The sequence below is a fragment of the Trachurus trachurus genome, assembly GCF_905171665.1.
Source record: "Trachurus trachurus genome assembly, chromosome: 18".
Lineage (NCBI taxonomy): Eukaryota > Metazoa > Chordata > Actinopteri > Carangiformes > Carangidae > Trachurus > Trachurus trachurus.
The window spans coordinates 15,775,507-15,796,618 of NC_139909.1; the positions used below are offsets into that span (position 1 = coordinate 15,775,507).

Below are 21,112 nucleotides of genomic sequence, written 5' to 3' on the forward strand. Positions count from 1 at the left end.
TTGTACTAATGTACTTCTTGATCATGTTACATATTTAACATCTTGAAGTGTTACAGAGGTGATTCAGTGGCATGAACATTAGGTATAGCTATACCATGGATTAAAGACACCACACAACAAGCACAATTGTGACATTCTTTAATTGATCATTAACAAAAACATTTTTGCCCTAACAGCTACTTGAACAGCGTGACAGTACCCATCAGTCCTAGGAGGCATTTCCACAATTTTAGATTGTTAACGATTTAACTTAACCATTACAAACGCAGACATGTGCTACAGATCAAAAACAATATAACAAGTTTGGTTGTGTTTTTTTTTTAAGACAGGACCTTTTCATTAAGGTGAGTTCAGTGCCTTGCCTATTCGAGGTGAATAAAGCTGGCAGATTCATTTTGATCTATAGTGACATCTTTACAGTATAATCTCTTGTCCATGCTCATAACACAATGTCGGCAAAATGCCTTCTAGGACCTGTTCTGCCTTGGCGACGGTGACTTTCAACCTACTTTAGGGGCCTATGAAATCAGCTCTTATTCATACACATTTTTCTTAGTCCAAAATCTTAAGTGTCTGCAGACTTGTTTACTCAAAATGCAATGTGATCTAGTTACTCTTGCACGTCCTAGGTGTTTTAAATCTCTTTTTTTAACCTTCAACTTCCAATTCACCCCCCAGTATATTTATATTTGACACAAGGAAATCTATTTTCTCTAATTTCATAAAGAAAAACAATACTAGCGCACTCATGTTTAAATGAGAGTAATACTAGAAGGCGGTATTTAATCGTTGAATTTAAGCCACAATATAAAAAAGGCAAAAATAAGACAACTTGAATTTTTTTTTTTTTTTTACACACACTAGCATTCAGACTGACCATACGTAAGCAGAGCACTATGTACACTTTGAATTTGTGTGTCCGTTGCAAATTACTTCGATATCAGGTGCACTACGTTTGGAAGAAAATTTCTGTGATGTCCAAATTCAAAGTTATCTTGTGAAGGGTTCTGATATTGAACTTAGATTTTTGTGACTCCAACTGTGTTTTCAGTACTGCAGCAGATATCATAAGGCCCTACTGTTGTCGCCCCTATAGGTTTATAAATTATGACACTAAAACGCCAGCGCCGCTTTTGGACCCGCCGCCTTCACTGTCCCTGGAGGTCGCCGCCGACTGGCCCTGTGCCTCGCTTTCGCCCTCTCCCACCAACCGGATGTTGTAGCGTTCCCTGTACTCTGTGAGTTCTCGTCCTTTCGTCTGCATCTGTGTTTTGAGGGACTCGATTATTTTGGAGATCTGTGGGGACGGAAAGTAGGAGAGTAAGATCTTTTTCAAATACAACATCTGAACACAACTCTTAAAAAATGTACGAGTACATTGATTTTGTTTTTTTTTATTTCTTCTTCCCATCACCTGTTCTTTATGGTTTTCCAAAGCTGGTAGAACTTCTTTTACCGTCCTCTCCACCAACACTCCTCCTACTAGACGAAAGCATTTCCTCGAAGGATCCACATCCTTCAGCGTTTCAATTACTAGGCTGAATGAGGGAAAAAAAAAGTGACAAGTGATTTCATTAAAACATGGTAAAGCTGCTTAGTTTTCTGGTTTGAAAAGTGCAAATCAAAAAATCTTTAGTGTCTTGATTGCTAGAGAAGGAGAGAGAAAGGCGGGAGCATCAGTTACCGACCTGTGCTCGTTGATCTCCATCTCCAACTCAGCAGATTTAGAGGCCATACTGCGCTGCTCCTGCCTCATCCTCTGAAATGTTGCCACCACCTGTCACAAGAAAACACACAGTCAGAAAAATAAACACAGTTTAGATCTATTAAGGACTATTTCATCTGGTTATTGATCACCTGGTTGATCCTTGAACCTTGGCAATATCCTTAAAAGTGTAAAATAGCTGTCATGATAATATCCTTCATTTTTTGGCGATTTCAATAAATATCAGTGGTTAGATTTGGGTTTTTGGAGCGTGATTATTTATTCAGTTAAAAATTACAACACTTTTGTAGCTCTAAATGTAATGCATGACATGAGCTTGAGCTGTATAACATTTGATTTGACTTTTAATCGCTTTCCAAAGATTCACTGATAAATTACATAGGCTAAATAGTACTGTATGAAATTAGTAGTTACCCTGTGTACATTAGAAATATATTTTCTATTGCAGGGCTTTTAGCCTTATCATATTACATCATGGAAGTGTAATATCACCAATCACTCAATTAAAACACATCTTACAATGACAATAAAATAGTGTATGAGGAAAACATACCAGGAACAACAAGACACAACACACACACATATAAAAACATGTTTAAAAGCATCAAACAGTAAAGAAAAGCACAAATGACGATGTGAATAGATATTAAAAGAAAGAAAAGCGATCTAATTTATCATATTTTGATAAGTTGTGTTTTTAAACGTGATATTATGATCTAGTAGCTTCTTGCTTCACTGCTGGTGTAAGATTGGGGGGGTCTCCACTCCCCAGTGATAAAAATAGCCTCTCCCACTCCCGTTAACCACACCACACCATCCTATTGAAGGCAGGCGCACTGGTAAACACCTGAACTGCATTTAACCGTCCGTCAGAAAGACAATCTGTTCATAAACTATTAGTAAATGTTAAATATCTCCAGTTTATCACTGTAGTGTCAGTCTGTGGTGGTGATGAAGCAGACTTGGTCGCCGGGAGATGGCGATGAGGAAGCTAACGTTGGCTCCGCCGCGCTGCTAGGTCACATGTAGCGGCTTTAGCTTCACCGGACCGGGCTGAACACAGACCGCAGAGACCGCGGAGCCCGAAGCGGACCGAGGTGGAGGTGTGGGGGTACCTGCTCGGCCGAAGGGCCGGACTGTTTCCCTCCGCCGCTGCCGCTCGACTTGCTGCCCGTGCTGCTGCTGTTGGCTGCCATCTTGGAAGGGTGTTGCTGCGGAGGACCCCGGACCGGAAGTGAAGAGCGGAGCTGGTCCGAGACACCGCCTGAGTGCAAATAAAGAGACCCCGTTTGGATAATATATGCGTTACCATTTCCCCCCCTTTAAACTGTGAATACGAGGTGATGAACAGAGTAGGAGGACAATTAATATGTTAATATTATTATCCTTTTGTTGATGTCGTTGTTGTTAGGGTTCCCACGCGTCCTGGAAAACCTGGAAATTGGTTGACCAGTTTTCCAGTCATAATTTCTAAGCATTTAAGAGATTATTTCATAAATTAGAGCCATAGACTGCACATCTTTAAATCAGACTTCTGGGGTTGAGAGGTGAATTAACATAGAAACAATTATGTACAAAATGAGGCACAGCTGTCCAAAAGAACACATCTCCAAAGCATGAATATGATGGGGGATGTATTAGTGTATGGTGTGATAACTTGTCTGTCATAGCAGCTGAAAATGTCCTGGAAAAATGATTTCAAGAAAAGAGTGGGAACCCCGGTTGTTGTTCTACACCACAACAGCTGTATCTGGATCATTAAGTAGCGTAGACGTTTCATTCCTCACGGATATTATTTTAATGGTTTGTTTCTGATTGCAAAGAAAACAGTGCTTCATTTTAAAACATTCATGGTTTTACAATAAAACCTTCAAACCAACAGTAAAATTTGCATTTGACCTACACAGAAAAATGCAACAACCAGAAACAACTCTGATTTTTAAACAAGTAACTTTATATTTCTTGGAGCAGGTCTTGGTTATTTAATCCAACAGCTACTTGATCACTCACTTGTCTTTTCAGCCTTGTGATTGTTCAAACTAACTCCTAAGGCTTCATGTCCAGATGACGAAGCATTGTGCAGCCAAAGGGATGTGAAATATAGGTAGACTTTTACATACAATACACCTACATAAGAGCATCAGCACCAGGAGAATGTTTTGACCACTAAAATATATCAGAAACACATATCATTCATCAATATTCTTTGTTTGGAATAATTAAAATGTGTTTGTTTTAAAAAATACAATATACAAAAACAAAACATACATTTATTAGTCTGTATAAACCATAGACTGTATATAAAAATGTACACTACCCAACAGGTGGCAGTAATGTGCTCTAAATACCAGTGACTAATCCACAGAGCAGCAGAGAAGAAGATTGAAGCCTCATTCTTCCTGTTTCAGAGGACTGAGCTGAACACACTGACCCAAACGTTAATATGGTACTAACACGGACTGAACAGAGGAGGTGACAGGCTCAGATCAATGTTCACGGTCAGGTGCATTTTGAGATCATCATCAGCGTGGTGGAGTCACAGGATCAGGCTGCAGAACAGGTGTGTTTATTATTATTCTGATAAGGCAACACAGTTTAGAAAGCCTTCAAATCTCAATGTTATTGTGTTGTTTTTAATGATTTTGTGCAGTTGAGTTAATATATAACAGAAAGATTAGTGCAGACTGTTGCTGCCCGAGTACCATGGTTGACCTGACATGTCTCCTTGTTCTGCAGCCGCTCTGCTCTGTTTAATGATAATACATTTGCAAGAAATTATTGTGTCACAGCAGGTTAGCAATGATATTAAGGATACAGTAACAAAATCTGTATATAATGATAATAATCTCCTCTCCCTGCAGGATGTCCACTGCACCTCAGTCGGTGGCTGCGGTCTGCCAGGTGACGGCCACCCCGGACAAAGAGGCCAACTTCTCTGCCTGTAAGAAGCTGGTGGAAGAAGCCAGGGAGAGAGGGGCCGGCATGGTTTTCCTGCCTGAGGGCTTTGACTACATCGGATCCAGTCGAGAGGAGACGCTGTCACTGTCTGAGAGTCTGACAGGAGACACCATCTCACGATACACTCAGCTCGCCAGGTAGACAAACTGTTATATCTCCAGGAACATTTGGAGATCTTGTACAAGTTGATATGACAGCAAGTGCTGGGTGCAATAGAAACATTTGTGACAGAATATGTAGGTGTATGTGAATCATTTTATGTTCCTGAAGTTTGCTGAGCCACATAAGTTTTGTTTTTACTTTCTTACCCTCCACATTTATATATAACAGCTATTTATAAAATGCAAGTCACAAGCATCTAGTGTATAGAAAAATTCTATTTATTTTCTTTTATAACATTTTACAAACTTAAATGAACAACCCCACAGTGTTGTGGATATGACAAGACAACATAACAGAAAATAGACGACCCAAGTCTAATAATAAAGTAAAGATTGCTAATTGAGTTCTTGACAGATTATATTGTATTTATTCCATTTAACCTGTTAAAGATTCTCTGTCTTCTGGGTATTTAAATAATTGTTAAAACCAGTCCTTTTGCCATAAAACATTTCTTGTCTGTCTCAGGTTCTTTAAACTTGCTTGAGGAAAAAAGTTTTGTTGGCTGTTAATCTTCTTATAAACCTTATGTGTGACAATAATTGAAACTATACACCCATGTTGTGATCTGTTCAGGATTTCTCCGACTTTCTTTCCTCCAGGAAGCTGCAGGTGTGGCTGTCTCTCGGAGGATTTCATGAGCGAGGGCATGAATGGGAGGCAGACAAACGAATCTACAACAGTCACATCATAATTAATGATAAAGGTATTTTCCTTTTTCCATTGTTCATCCCGCTCTATTGCACACATAGAAACACACTAATGAAAAAGAGCCAAACAAATTCAAAGGAATGTTACAGCATGTTTCCTTAAGACCCACAGTCCATGTTTTCCACTCAGTGATTCCTTTTCATGCACTCATTTACATATCCAATGCTCACACTGACATTTTGTTTTCACACCACCAGGTGACATTGTTTCAGTCTATAGAAAGACCCATTTATTTGACGTGGAGCTGCCAGAAAAAGGCGTATCCCTGAAAGAAAGTGCCTTCACCATCCCTGGACCCTCCCTGGTGTCTCCAGTACAGACTCCCATTGGCAAGGTGTCGTTTTACAAGATTTTACAAGAGACCTGTACATGCACATTAATTATTTTTTGTTATACGTCGCAGACAAGTTGATACAACAGTTGATGAATAAAAATGTTGTTGTTTTTTTCACCATAATCATAACATCATCTAAGAACAAACTGGTTGGTTAACTGCTCCAGTATTCCTATAAAGGCTGGACAAACTTATGTTTATATGTAAAACAAACAGTTTTGATAGATTAGATCATTTTAACCATACATAGTCAAACCAATGAAACTGTTTTCTTTCTTGAAGATATGATAAATTATATATTTCACAGATAATTTTTGATATCTTGGAATTTCATACTTTGAGTATACACTGGGCTTCTTAACAGTAGGTTTGTTGTTGTTTTGACTCTATTTATTGTTGTTGTTGTTGTTACTGTAGGTTGGTTTGGGCATCTGCTATGACCTGAGATTCCCTGAGTTATCAGTGGCTCTGCAAAGAAATGGGGCTGAGATCCTGACGTATCCTTCAGCCTTCACCGTAGCAACAGGAGTCGCTCACTGGGAGGTGGGAGCCAGAACAAAAACAAAAAACAAAAAACATTTAATCAAATGGAAATAAGAATTCAATAAAATCAATCTGAACTGTCTCTATTCCCAGGTCTTACTCCGTGCACGGGCAATAGAGACCCAGTGCTACGTGGTGGCGGCGGCGCAGGTCGGTCGGCACCACGAGAAGCGGGCGTCGTTCGGCCACGCCCTGGTGGTGGATCCCTGGGGCGAGGTGCTGGGAGACTGCGGAGGCGCCGATCCAGGCCTGGTGCTGGTGGAGATCGACCTGGGAAAGGTCAGCAGCACCAGGAGAAACATGCCGGTCCAACGGCACCGCAGAGACACGGACTTCTACCACAGCCTGGAGAAAACCTGACAACAGCAGAAGTGGAAATGTTGAATATCTGTGTCACTGAGAAGACGGTGAACACAGGCGGCAGAATAAACAGGATGTGGTCTGTGTCAGTAACAGGCTGCAGAGGAGATGAGCCAAATAGGGTATCAAATGTCTGGTGATTGATTTAGACAAAGGAGGACACACTACAAACACTTAAAAGCTTTTAATGAATAATTATCAGAGATGCTTAGCCTACATGTTAAGTCACTTTATCAATAACTGTATTGGAAAGTCAGGAATCATTTTGAAAATTGAAAAAGAAAACAGGTGCAGATCCACAGCACAAGTCGTCCCAAATGATCCTGTGAAGAGCAATACTCAGACTGATCAATAGATGGCACTTCAGGCCAATAACAACAGAGAGAGACGGTTTGATTCACTGTGTAATTCTGGAAAGGCTTGTAAAACTTTTCAAAAGACTGATAAGAAACATCGAAGGTTTGTGACATTATAAACTCATAAATCTGAAAAGTATCTCTTGGTCTATCTTCTTTTTGTCTATATAAATAAACTATTAATTTGTTTCCCTGTTGCTGTGTAGAAACTGCAGTCAATTAGTAAAAGTGTGAATAAATATTTTGTATAAGCTCCCAGAAATGTATAAAATGTTGAATTGTGTAGCCTACTGATATAGAGCCGATATGTTAATGTGGGCAGCATTGGTGAGAAAAGGCTTCAGTTTCAGGGGGGAAACTTAACATTCAGATGAAAACAGAAAACAGTTTTATCACTGTCATGTTGAAATAGCTTTCCACAAACTGTTACAACAATATTTGAAACACTGTTGCCTAAAATATATAATGGGTTTGTCTCATTTGAACAACAAAAGACAGTGCTTGAATCAAAGTCAAGTTTTTTATTTTCTTTTTTATCAAAGTATGTTGTCCTTGTTTCAACTGTATTCTTTCCAGAGCTGCTTGTCACACATTTGGTAGATAAGAACTGGAAAAAGCACAAATAAATCCCAAGGGAAGAATCGTCAGTCCACACACTTCAAGATGACCTGTCACTTTTGCATTTTTGTTTTGTTTTTAATTAGATGATAAATAGTGAAAGATCAGAATCTGATTTCTCCCTTTGTGCTCAACCATCAATCAAAACACCAAAAAATTCCACTTGACACCAATATAAGAGAGAGAGAGAGAGAGAGAGAGAGAGAGAGAGAGAGAGAGAGACAGCAAGACAGCAAATCCTTATGTGCTTCTTAAATATATAGAAATTATTTATCCATTCTCAAAACTGTTGACAAATCGATCACTTGTTTGTTTTAGCATTTACACCTGATTACTGACTCCACTGTGCTGTTGTTACATTGCAGTGAGGTGATGACTGATTGATTGGTTTATTATTGATGAGCTGGTCTTCTCTTACTGCCTCGTGTCTTCACCATCACGGATTCTACTGGAGAACGCGAACGTTGCCGCTGCCTCGAACGTTGCCGCTGCCTCGAACGTTGCCGTTGCTGCTGCTGCCGTTGGTGGGATGGGAAACAGGAAGTGACCGCCAGTGACACAGGAATGGGACTGAAAACAGAAAACAGCTTCACGATGAGGAGACTGTCACATCCACACACCGTGTGGTAGGAAACTAAAATCCTCCCTTCAGCTCAGGAAAAGGATGAATTGTCGTGTCCGGGCTGGATTTGAGGCATCAGGAAGGTAACTAACGTTTTTCTTCCCCCCCCCCTCTCCTTCAACGTCTTCATCAGTTTATTTAATTATTTATTTTCCTCCATGAAACCGTTAGGTCGGTTAACCTAGCTAGGAGGATGGAGAAAATGCGTGTATGACTGCGAGAGAGAGTGTATGTGAGACAGTGTGTGTTTCACCACCACTCCGAGGCCGACCACCCTTTTTTAAAAAATGTATTTGTTGTTGTTAAATGTGATTAAAGTCAACGGGATGATGATGTGACATCCAGTGAACAGGTGTTAGCTTAGCTTGTGGTTAGCTCCGTCGCGTGGAAGCTCGCGTGCACGTCTGAAGAATACATTGATTTAAAGGGGGGTGTTTTATTATTTTATTCTTATTTTTTCTGGTGGACCCAGGCCCTGTAATGCAGCTCGGGAGAAAGTGAGGCTTCAGCAGCCGACAGCTGCACGCTAACACCCCCCTCCCTCCTCTTCTCCTCTCCTCTCCTCTTCTCCTCCACGGTCGTTTCCACCATGTAATGCAGATGTAACGTTACAGCTGCTGGGATGTGACTGAGTGAGTGCCATGCTGTCTGTCTGTCTGTCTGTCTGGCTGCATCATGGTGGTTGTTTGTTGTTGTTGCTTTTCCATCACTGGCATTGATAATCGAAGTCATGTGCCTGTAATTGTGCAGCCAGAAATTCAGTCATAGGTTATCTTCTGAAAGCTGTGGATTTCCCCTTTAATGTGATTATCAGGGCTGTAACTCACTGGCAGAGGGAGCAACTGCCTCTGAAGTTGGGTAGATACTGTATTTACTTTTATTGTGGTGTTTTTCTAACATTGGAGTTGTGTTAAAGCTCACTACATACAGTAAGAGCCTCGTCATAACTCACATGTCTAAATATCTGAAAATAACAAATCCTTTTCATCATCATATCTCCCATTGACATTTATTTAGTTTATTAACTGAATAATTTATTTTCGCAATGCTTTTAAAAAAAATATGTATACCCTGGTAAAAGTGCCCATTTTACCAGCATGAAACCTGGGGACAGATGGGGCCCCAGGTTGCACATTTGTAGATGTTTCTCTATCTGAAGCTGCTCGATGACTTTTTTTAAATTAATAACGTCATTGTTTTTTATGTAAAATGTTGCAAAACTGCCCATCACAAAGTCCTTCACCTTTTTAAAAACTTGCTTGGTTTAATCAGAAGTTTAAACGTGCAGAATTTCCACTTTATAACAATATAACATTGAGAAAAGCAGCAAATACTTTGGCAAAGCAACAATAAGCACGAGCGTGGTCCTTTTTGCTTGAAGAACAACTTTTCTTTTTCCATTAATGATTAGTCTTTACATCAGGACTAGCAGACTAGCACTTTGAGTTAAAGGGACTTGGACTTCTGTGTTTTTTTTGGTTTGCGTGCTGTTCCTTTTCTCTTCAGCGTAAATTTAAGCTTTACACGATCCACTTTAATATTTATCTTCTCCTCTGTTTCTCACAGCCTCGGTAGCAAAAAAACAAGCTGTCCTCAACACTAACCTTTGTCTTAATGTTAATCATAAACTCCAGTTTGCTGCTTGTTTCCTTCAGAGTTAGAGCAGGTCAAACCAAAGGCACCGCGGCCGCTGCTTATTACATTTGCTCTGGCTGTCGTTGTAATCAGCGCTCCTGATTGTGTTATGTTTGGATGGAGTTGTTTGCCTCCATTCAGTTAAGAAGCGTGACCTTAGAGTTTCATTCACAGTCAGACGATCTCGACGTCTCATCAGGTGTTTTTATCTCCGTCCCCTCGGGTCACACACGACACGACCTGCATGTCACCTGCAGTTCAGGTCCAGGTGTTCATCTGGCTGTAGATGACAGATGTTACTGTCCTGTCATCGCCTCCTTATATGTGTCAGCTGAAAACACCTGGTCTTTGCATCAATACAGAGAGATTTCAGTTTCTAAAATGAGACCTTTCCCCCATAAATCACGGGTGTCAAACTTTATAGGCCACAAAGAGCGCAATTTGATCCTAAGTGGGCCGGACCAGTAAAATAATAGCATGGTAACCTATAAATTAAAAGAACTTTTAATTTTTCCTTTGTTTTAGTGCATTATTAAGATGTTTACATTAAATGAACTATCCTTTTATAAAATATGTGCAATTTTAACAATATTAATTTATGCCTCTTCTGTCTTCTATGTAATTTTCACACATGGTAAATTCATCCTGAGGGCCGGATTGGACCGTCTGCAGGGCCGGTTTTGGGCCACGGGCCGCATGTTTGACACCCCTGGTCTAAATGATCAGTATCAGACAATTACAATTAGATTAAGATACTTTAGATTTCAATCAAACTGCTGTGTCCCAATTAGATTAATATTCCCAGACTGGTGTTGAAATTGATGGCTGACAAAGCCTCGTTGATGCTGCACACACACACACACACACACACACACACACACACTGAGGGCCTTCTTGAATGGCTGTGTGTCTTATTTTCACTACAGGCCCGAGGACATGTATTATTCATTTTCAGCCTTCATTTTGAAAAGAAAGGAAACTTCCTCTGTCTTCAGTCAAGGCCAGTTTTTTATATGACTGTGTTTCGTTAAGGCAGCAGCTCTCCGACCGACTGACTGATACGTAGCACTACTTGCTAGTTACATGGCCTACAAAGACCTGTAAGACCCATGCACATACATGTATGAAGAGCTTGAGCTAATCACTGACAAAAGATTACATAAGTACACATAAATAGAATAAATAAAAATTCTGTTTTTCAATTTATGAATTCCTGCATCAATCACGTTTATTAGATAATAATTATTTCTGTATTTTTTGATTTATACTTATGTCATTTTCCTCCACTCCTTCATAGGAGCTAACACTCATTCACCGGTCATTAACCTGATGTTTTACATGATTAAAGGTCCCGTGTGTAAAACGGGGGTAAAACTGTGATATCTAGCGTTCAGATTCTCTCGCTTGTTCGCGCTCACCCCTCCCGTTGGCAAAGTAACGGTGGCCTCCGAGGACAAAAAAACGTGTTTACCAACCATTTTACGATATGTCTGCTGTTTCCGCCTTAACGTTGGTTTATTTATGAATGCGAAACTCACGAAACGTGCTCTCTGGCTGGCTGGATTTTCCAGTTTGGGCTGCCGTACAAACATGGCGGCGCAAGATGGCGACAAGACCCTTGCTAATAATTATGACTACGAAAACCAAACAAATTTTATTTTATAACGATTATACACTTATACAAATACAGTATATTCATGGGTAGTATATTCAGATTTTGCAAATAAACCTTGTCAATTATTACACACTGGACCTTTAAATGATGAATAATTTGCTCTTTTTGTTCTGTTTTCTGATTTTGATCAGCAAATGCAATTGTAGTCTGCGGCCATGCTGTGTTTGATTAAGATCCAAAATGGTTTTAAAAAATGTACAGAGATACGTCCACTAGTGGTGATACTTGGTTTTCAACATGATCTCATTCATTTGACAAGTTGATTCATAGTGAAACAGTTGCTACTTTTAAAAACATCTGCTCCAGAGGAGAAATTCACAAGTTAGTTTGGAGACTTGTTTTCTGTCATATATTACAAATGAACACCACTGGATTTTTTTTAAAACTGTTGCTCAGTTAAAACATCATAATATTAAGAAGTTTGCCTCATATTTTTGTATTTAATGATCTAAAGCTACAGACAAAGTGATTGTTTTGCTCCGTTAACAGAGTGTGTGTGTGTTACTCTCTCACTGGACGACTTCACAGCTTCATCAATGTGTCAGTGTTGCTGCTGATACTTGTGATCGGCTCGGCGCTGTTTGGGGTGTCGTTAACCGTGTGACCGCAGTGTGTGTGAACGCTCATCCTCCCTGTTGTGTTAGAGCTGCTGCTGCTGCGCCGCTGCCGTCGGATGTTGTGCTACACACACACTCTCCTACACACACACACACACACACACGGGGGCGATCCATATATCGACCGCCTGCTGGCCGCCTTTGAAGGATGTGTGTCAACTTATTGGTCTTACAGAGGAGGAGGAGGAGGAGGAGGAGGAGGAGGAGGTGGTGCGAGCCGGTCCGTTAACTCAAGGAGGGAGGGAGTGCAAAACGCTGAATCACATCCCAGCAACGGTCGCCTGGGCAACACCTCCATAGTGACCAGCAGGAGGAAGATAAGGCCCCTTAGTTGTGTAATATCAGCAGCTTCTGGGACGTTATCACCCGTCACACACAGACAGACTACTCCTCCTCCTCCTCCTCGTGTTCACGTCTCCAAAACTGCAAAAAATGAAATTTCTGAATCTGATTGGCTGAGAGGAAACACTAACTGAATAATCAACAGGCTGATTGTTGTTTTCTTATTTCCGTTGTTATAATTATAGCTATCGAATGTCAAGCAGCAGAAAGAAACAGAAGGAGATGACTGATCCAATTTAAGCAGACCAAGCTCCGCCGTTCATTCGATACCACATCTGTCAGTCTGAAAAGATAATTACACACCTCCAACATGCATTTTTAATCATCTCTCTCTAATTTGTCCCGCTGCATGAATCAGCACTCCTCTTCTCTTTTTTTAAATCTCACACACACAGCGATCTTTGTTTGAATGCAAAATAAACACTCAGATTTCACTCTCGTGCAGGAGTGGACCGGACGGTGTCAGATGAGCTCACCTCCACGTTTGGCTGTGTGTGTGTGTGTGTGTGTGTGAGCCGAATTGAATTTCCAGGCCACGCTGATTTGATATGGGGAATGAAAGGGGAAGTCGTCCTGTCTCCATCGGTGTGTGATTGTTGGCACGGGAGAAAAAGTTTCTCTTTTTGTTGTGCCCGGGAGCATCAGGATCAGGATCAGGATAGCGGCGTTCACACACACACACACACGGGGCTTTTGTCCGTGTCCAGTCTGTAGCTTTCTCTGTCACAACACAGTGTCAGGACTTATTTGATGGAGGTGGATGAGTCTCTGTCTCTCTGACTCTGCTCAGTGCTGCTGAAACATGAGAGGATTCAGACTGGAGGTGATGATGTACGATAGGTTTGTAGGTTTGTTGTGAGTCTGAGCCACTTCACAAACAAACTCTCTGTGGCTGAAGCCGGTACAGTTTTTATTCACTGGGTGAGAGGTTAATTCATTTCTCTTCTTCTTTTCCTCATCCTCCTCATTGTTTCTTTTTCTTCTCTTCCTCCATTCTCCCTCCTGTATTGTCCTTCCTTTCCCCCTCCTAATTTTTCTCCTCTCTCTTCTTCTTGTTGTTGTCCTTCCTCTTCCTGTTCCTACTCCTCTTTTCCTCATCCTTTTTTTCCTTTCCTCCTCTTTGTTGTTGTCCTTCATCATCTTCTTCCTGTTCCTCCTCCTCAACCTCCTTCTTTATCTCTCCTCCTGTTTCTCCATCTTCTGCTTCCTCATTTTCCTCTTACTCCTTCTTCTCCATCTTCTTCTTCCTCTTGTCCATCTTCCTCCCCCTCTCCTTCTTCTAGAAGTAGAGAAAACTAAACCAATTGCACTGAGTTATTATTTTTTCTTTCTAAACTCTCAGCAAAGTGCAGAGAAAACACACCAAGACAAAACCCTGGCGTGGTGAATTGAATCCACTCAGGTTGATGTGGAGGAGTCCATTAAAAGCTGAGGCCTTGTTTCTCACACACACACAGAGGCTCAGATGAATACGGAGTCGCCTATCAGACCGTAAAGGATTAGTGAAGATCAGTCGGTCTGCAGCGGCACAGGCAGCACATTAAAACCTCTCTCTCTCTTCTTTATTACACCAGTGTGACTCATCACAACCTCCAGGCCGAGACTCCCACCTACAATATCTGCAGGTTATCGGTAGTTTTTCCTCTTGTGGTCGTTGTGCTCGGCCTGTCGGGGTCACGTCAGGTCAAAGCAGAGTCTCACACACCCGTCACACACACTATTTTACCACATGGTGGCGCAGTTTGAGAGCGGGTGATGGCTGCTGCTTCGCTCTCTGTGGTCCAGCATCATCATCATCATCATCATCATAGAGGATGTGCATGTGTCGCTTTAATCCCCCGGTCTATAAATACACGACCGCTGTGAAGAGAAATGGTTTTTGTTCGTCATGTCCTCACTGCCCAGTAAATATCTCCTTTAAAATGTTAGTAATCAGACATATTTGAATAAGATGCTATTGCTATGCTAATATTTTATTGTGTTTGAATGATTAAAATGTAATTTAAGCCTTTATTTCCAACATGTAAGGGAATGTAAAAAAGAAAAAGACAAGGCAAACAACAACAAAAAAACACAAAATACTGTAAAAAAAAAACAACAAAAACAAATAGATAGATATAGAAAATAAATAAAATTCATAAGCTATATTCATCAACAGTCTTAAGATGCTCGAATGGGAGTAGGAGGAACCCCTTGTCCAAACTAAAATGCAACTTTTACGGCTCTTACGAACCCTCCATCAAGTGGGGTTTATGTGATTTGAATTAAAAAAAACTAACATTTGTTCGATGAATACCACAAGAGCCGTGATTCATTTTCACTGCTACATTTAATTTCTGATTAATTTCCCTGCTGTCTCCTTGAAAGAAAGAAATGAGTGAAGCTCAATTTAAACCCAGGTATTATTAATTCATAATTGTAAACGTCGCTCTCAGTATGTGTCGAATTAAATTCTCGCCTGCAGAGACGTTACATTGCACACGTGGCTTAAAGACATAATGATCTATTGGAAGTATATCAACTCTGCACGATCTCTCTTTAATGTGAAATTGGTGCCAAAGCCCTCAGGATGTCATTTTTTGTAAATAATAACTGCACAAATAATAGAGCTGAGGATGTAAGAATGAAAGGACGGAGGCTGTGCTATCGACTTTTTGTCAGATGTGACTAAGCTACAGAGCCAGTGTGGAAAAATAACCATTTACGACTGGACTCATCGATCGTCCAGCGTCTGCAATCAAAGTTCAGATGTAGTTTGTTCATATCTGTTATTAATCAATCAATCATCTTTGCTGCTGGTGTAGAGGGTTGGGGCTCTGGAGTTCACTTTGGACAATCATCATCATCATCATCGTACATCAAACCACACTGTTCAAAATCAGCTCAGGGTGCTTTTAGTTTTTATTGTGGTCCGACTCTGTGAAACTCTTTGCCTGTTGAATATCTTCCTTTTAAACGTAAAATAAAAGTATATCTATTCTCACAAGCTTTTAATTTAATTTTTTCTTTTTCTTTTTTGTTTTAATATGCACTTTACATGTATTGCCATCTTGCTTTTATCCTGAAGCACATTGAGTTTATGCTCGTCGACTCATATGAAATGTGCTATAGGCCTATAAATGAAGTTGACATTGACATTGACATCATACATCTTTTCCTTCAACAGCCCATAATGGCTCTTCAAAGTTAACCACAGCTGGGAAATGTCGACGCTGCAGTATCTGTGTGTGTGTTGTTATAAATGTATTGGTATAAACCAAAAAAAACAACTTGCACATAAAAAGTCGGAAACTATGTGGAAAGGATTTTGTTTTTTCACGTTTTCACCGTAACAACAAACTGATCGTTGTTGTTTATACTAAAGTCGGCTGGTTGAGATGTAGCTCTGATTGATTAACTATTGATAAAGTTGATTATTGCCGGTGTGTATCTGTATGTGTGTGATGATTGATGACCTCATCCATCACAGCCACACTGTGTCCATGTGTCTTTGCTGTTTCCTGTCTGTATGTCAGTCAGTCGTTCTGCATGTTAACCTCCCTCCTCCCTCCTCATCTCTGTATACTTTATAATCCAGCCTCCTCCTCACAACACGGTGTGTGTATCTCCACCACTCCCCTCCTCCTCCTCCTCCTCCTCCTCCTCCCTCCTCCTCCTCCCTCCCTCCCTTACTTATCATCCAGGGCACCGGCGTGTTGCTAAATGGAGTCGGAGCAGCTGTACCACAGAGGCTACTGCAGGAACAGCTACAACAGCATCGCCAGCGCCAGCAGCGACGAGGAGCTGCTGGATGGAGCCGGCGTCATCATGGACTTCCACACCACTGAGGACGACAACCTGCTGGACGGAGACGCTGCCTCCCCAGGTAGGGAGAACGGGGGATCCCTACCACACCTACAGTCCCTACCTACCTTGACGACCCACCCACCCACCCACCTGGCTTCAGCCCTCACTGTCCAATCAGATGCTTGAAATCTGGCTGAGCCTCCCATCACGCCTTGATCTTTCTGTTGCTGCTGCTGCCGCTGCTGCTGCTTCAAAATCCCCAAAAAAACCCAGATCACCTTCTGGTTCCTGCTTCCTCGTCCTCGTCCTCATCTCCATCCATCCACACCCATCAGCTGCTCCACATGCCGCCCTGTCGTCACTCACACAGACCTCAGACCTGCTACCACCAACCCAGCATCGTTCAACATGATCGTCCCGCTCCTGTGTTGTGTCCCCCGCTGAGCCTCACGGATGGTTATAAACTATATACTATATATTATATATTTAAGTTCTAACAGAGAGACACAGTTGCTAATTTGGTTCCTGCTCGTGAAAATATTTGACACATTTCAATCCAAAAAAAAAACATTTTTAGAGGTTTCAACCACATCTCACTGTCTTCATGCAGTGTATAGAGCTGGCTCTGTCAATCACAACCCAGCTTAATAACAACTTACTACCTTTTTCAGAGCTTTCTGCTGTGTCGTACCCAGTGATGGGAATAACGGCGTAACTAACAGCGCTATTTTTTAGCATTTTTTATTTTTTATTTTTTTAGAGTAATCAAAAAAGTTCGCTTCCCCCATTTTAATGGCGTTAGCGTTACTGACAATAAAATGCGCCGTTACTCGCCGTAACTTGACTCAAGAAGTCCCGTCACAAAATAATACACCAAGTGTACATTATATAGCCAGCCGCTATACAAAGCAATAGTTACTTTTCCTGGTAATTAATTAGTTACTTTTATTATGTAGTAATTCAGTTCCTAGCTCTGTTAGTTTTTGGGGAAAGTACGACTATTAACTTGAACTAATCACTTTTTAAAAGTAACGTGCACAACATTGATCTTACCATGTTTATTACAAACATGGACAGATGTTTGACACATGAAATTGGCTCAGGAAATCAATAACTTGAAATCAATATCCCAATATGAGCTTAAGTCAGAAGTTGAGCTGTTGAAAGTTGTGAATTCAGATACATTTATTAAAAAAATGTAACAATGAATACAGGCATCAATAGAGCTACTTACTTTTTTATTTATAGATCTTATAACTAGGCTTATTTATTAATAATTATCAGTGATGTCTTTATGAGTCTCTCTTTGTACTTTCCATTTAAATATCAGTGAATACGTAGCTTTATAACCATCTTAAAGGCTCTTGCAGCTGTTTATTTCCTCCTCAGTCGTTCTTTGTCTTGTCTCCATCTTGTGCCAATCGTTACTTTACAAAGTTTCACAGTTTTGCCTGCTCCTCCTTCCTGTTTGTTCTATCCACCATCTTGACCCCTTCACCTCTTTAATGTTCTTGCTTCCTGTCTCCTTCCTGGTTTTCCCTACATCTTCTGTGTGAGCTGTGTTTTCTTTTTCTTTTTTCTTTTTTTTTTACACTTTGCACCTCCTCCTCTCTGTCTCGTGTGGATTTTCCTGTCAGGTAGCAATCAAGGATGAGTGGTAGTAACAATACAGACACACATGGCCGAGCCTCAGTAGTGCGTCATCTTCTGGGCTAAATATAGCTTTTAGAGTTTTAAGGTGGAGCTGAGCGTGGCGTGCAAGTGAGACTGGAGTGGTTTTAGCTTATTAAATAAAACACTGATTTACGATGCACTTTGAAAGCAGCGTGGGTGTTTTTTAATGCTGAGTTTTGTAAAGTCAGACCATTACCTCACTTCCTGTGATCTGTGCCACCACCACGCGACGCATCTCCTTGTTTGGCTGCGTCATACCTGCCATCCCAGCGCCGTGTTTCTCATTCATTCAGCAGCTCGTGGCAGCCTGACTGGTAGATCTGGTGTCGCCGTTCACCATCTGATCTGCTGCATCCTCTCTCTCTGTCTTGTTGTTGTTGTTTTGAGTCCATGTGCTGAACCCTCTCTCGTTCCCTCCATTTTCTCCAGCTCACGTCCACTCAGCGTTGTGTCGGACGTGTCGTCGGCTTGTTGTGTTTGACCGCTGCCTGCGCTTCCACATGGAAACGTTCCCGTGTCGTCGTGTGTTTGATTTGGTGTCTCTCTTTGAACACAGAACAAGCACTGAGGTTGGCAAACCACCAGTGTGTTTATACAAGGGATTAAAAAAGAAAAAAAACCCTCTGTCCTGTATAAACTCTTGTTTTAAATGTTGGCTGAACAGAGAGGTTATTTCCTGACTGTCTGAATTGGATAATTAAGATGAACTGCCCCTTTATTTGATTCAGTTAAGTGTTTTTGGTTCGTTGACAGGGCTTAGAATAAACACAGCAGCACATGTAAAAAAAAAAAACATTGAATGAATGAATTTTATTTTCATTTTAGTATCAACTCAATATACACACAAGTTTGAAAAAAGAGTAGGAAGAATTATGCACTTAAAAAAAAAAATTTCCCACACCTTTCTAACTTATCGTGGTTTATATATATACTACATAAATATCCATATAATTATACATATATACAACATACATACAAATATATACAACATATATACTACATAAATATCCGTACATATACTGTATATACAGTATAAAACATATATACTACTTAAATATTCACATTTAAAACTTGAACCACCAGTTGCTTCAAGTTGCCTGATGAATTTCTACATGTTGGAGCTGGAAACTCTGGAGTCTTGAGGATTAATCTGTAGCCAATGATTTGGTGTTTTCCCTCCAGTGTTTGAGTTATAAAATTTTTTGCTGAATCACTGTATTAACCGAGCTTGTGTTTACTGTATGTGTGTTTATGTACGAGGCCGAGGAGTGGCTCACATGTCACCGTCTCCTCTTGTTCTTTTACTGTGAAACTGGACCTGTGGGCCAGTTAACCACAGAAGGAGAAAGTACAGAGTAACTCTAACCACCAACACTTTACACTGTCATTGCTCCTGCACACACACCAACACACACACACACACACACACACACACACACACACACACACACACACACACACACACACACACACACACACACATGTAGAGCGAGTGCATGGAGGTTTGTTTGAACGTTTGTGTTGTGAGTCGCCGGTCTTGATTTGTGTGTGACACCCAGACAACGTGTGTGCTTTACATTCCTGCGAACCAGTTTGTCCGTGTGACTGAGCTTGTGTTTCAGGAAATCTGATGATCTGAATGAGATGAACGTCCCGCCTTGAAGTTGTTGCGCTGCCTCTTTCTCTGTCTGTGTGTGTGTGTGTGTGTGTGTGCGCGCTATTTTTACGTAATGGTGAGGGGTGGGTTCACAGGAAAAGCTTGTAAAGCCTTCCTCCTCCTCCTCCTTCTCCTCCTCCTCGTCTCTCAGCCAAGTCTGCAGTGTGAGCAGGAGGCTGGATCACTATGAGCCCCCATGGAGATTCCTTTTTTTTTTTTGCCGAAACTTTTTTTTCTTTGGGAAAACTTTGGCTCTTGAACTGACACGGATTTAAGTCTGGTCTCTTTTTGACTTGCTGGATTACAGAAACAGTTTCAGTCTTGGATTTGGAGGTTTTGTTGTTCTTTTACGTCCTGACGGGACTTGTTGAGGAGGGTGATAATAGACTATGGCTGACATCACCTGTGCGACTGCCTAGCAACAGGAGCCCTGGTTAAAAAAAAAAGGTAAGAAAGGTGTAGATGTAGTGATATGACGGACTGTTTAGATCATAATTACAATGTGCACATATGTCAGGATGGCAGTGTTAAAGCCTGGGAACTGCAAAGGATGTAGGAGGACACGACTTAGTTTCATTGTTTCATATAATAATATCAACACATGATCATCACACAAGTTTACAAAACAGCGTCTGCCTTGAAACACAGTGACTGTGTTAGAGTGATGGAAACCAGGAGGTGTCTCTCTGTAAGAAGCCGGTGGAGTCTGTCTTCTTGCACAAGCTGCCACATAATGCTTCTGAGATGTCCAGATGATATCTCACATGTTGTGGTTTCATATCCTCCCAGAAGAGTCAACACCAGAGAGGAAGATTGAGTAACTGCTGTGTTTCCGACAGTGTAACCACTTTTCTTTTTTTTCTTTTTTTGCTGCAGTTCATTTTTTTCTCTTTGCACACTGCTGCAGCTGCAATGGAAGTTATTCAAAAATAACCAAAGTCAACAAGGAAAATAAGCTAATAACTCTCATGAGCATGTATTGTGCAGTCACAAAGCTTCCTTTCTTTTCATTTTGAAGTGATGTTGGGTTGAATTGGACAAATACTGCTGCAGGACGGTTTCATCGTTCATCTCTCAGGGCTGCAACTACAGATGTGCAGATATGAATGTTTCCTTTCTGATGCCACTTCCACTACCTCAATTTTAAGAGTTTCTTCTGGTGCCAATTATTCATGTACCAACACTGCTTTCTCCTTCTAAAACCTTTACACCTCATTGCATTGAGATTATTTTAATCCAAATGAACTCAGGCGTTGCTGTAAGGTCAAATCAGGCCATGGGTTACTATGGCAATAAAATAACTGAGTCAGTAATGACTTACTGAATGTCATTTTAGAAG

At 40.9% G+C, this 21,112-nt stretch overlaps 3 protein-coding genes across 3 annotated transcripts in view; 2 read left to right on the top strand and 1 right to left on the bottom strand.

Moving 5' to 3' along the window:
* Positions 1-122: 122 nt before the first annotated feature.
* pfdn2 (prefoldin subunit 2) lies at positions 123-2,945 on the bottom strand. Its single transcript, XM_083992706.1, has 4 exons — positions 2,842-2,945; positions 1,689-1,777; positions 1,415-1,538; positions 123-1,297 (listed from the first exon to the last, which is right to left on the bottom strand). The coding sequence occupies exons 1-4, from the start codon at positions 2,920-2,922 to the stop codon at positions 1,106-1,108; spliced, it is 486 nt and encodes a 161-aa protein (XP_083848832.1). The 5' UTR covers positions 2,923-2,945; the 3' UTR covers positions 123-1,105.
* A 1,190-nt stretch (positions 2,946-4,135) lies between these two features.
* nit1 (nitrilase 1) lies at positions 4,136-7,615 on the top strand. The gene is made up of 6 exons (XM_083992298.1): positions 4,136-4,286; positions 4,588-4,821; positions 5,446-5,549; positions 5,752-5,888; positions 6,306-6,431; positions 6,525-7,615. The coding sequence occupies exons 1-6, from the start codon at positions 4,216-4,218 to the stop codon at positions 6,789-6,791; spliced, it is 939 nt and encodes a 312-aa protein (XP_083848424.1). The 5' UTR covers positions 4,136-4,215; the 3' UTR covers positions 6,792-7,615.
* Positions 7,616-8,340: 725 nt separating this feature from the next.
* Positions 8,341-21,112, top strand: part of clcn3 (chloride channel 3) — a 42,954-nt gene continuing 30,182 nt past the window's right edge. Inside the window, exons 1-2 of the mRNA XM_083993270.1 lie at positions 8,341-8,470; positions 16,340-16,521. Coding sequence (XP_083849396.1) covers positions 16,359-16,521 — 163 coding nt within the window. The 5' untranslated portion in view covers positions 8,341-8,470; positions 16,340-16,358. The remainder of the gene's footprint in view (positions 8,471-16,339; positions 16,522-21,112) is intronic.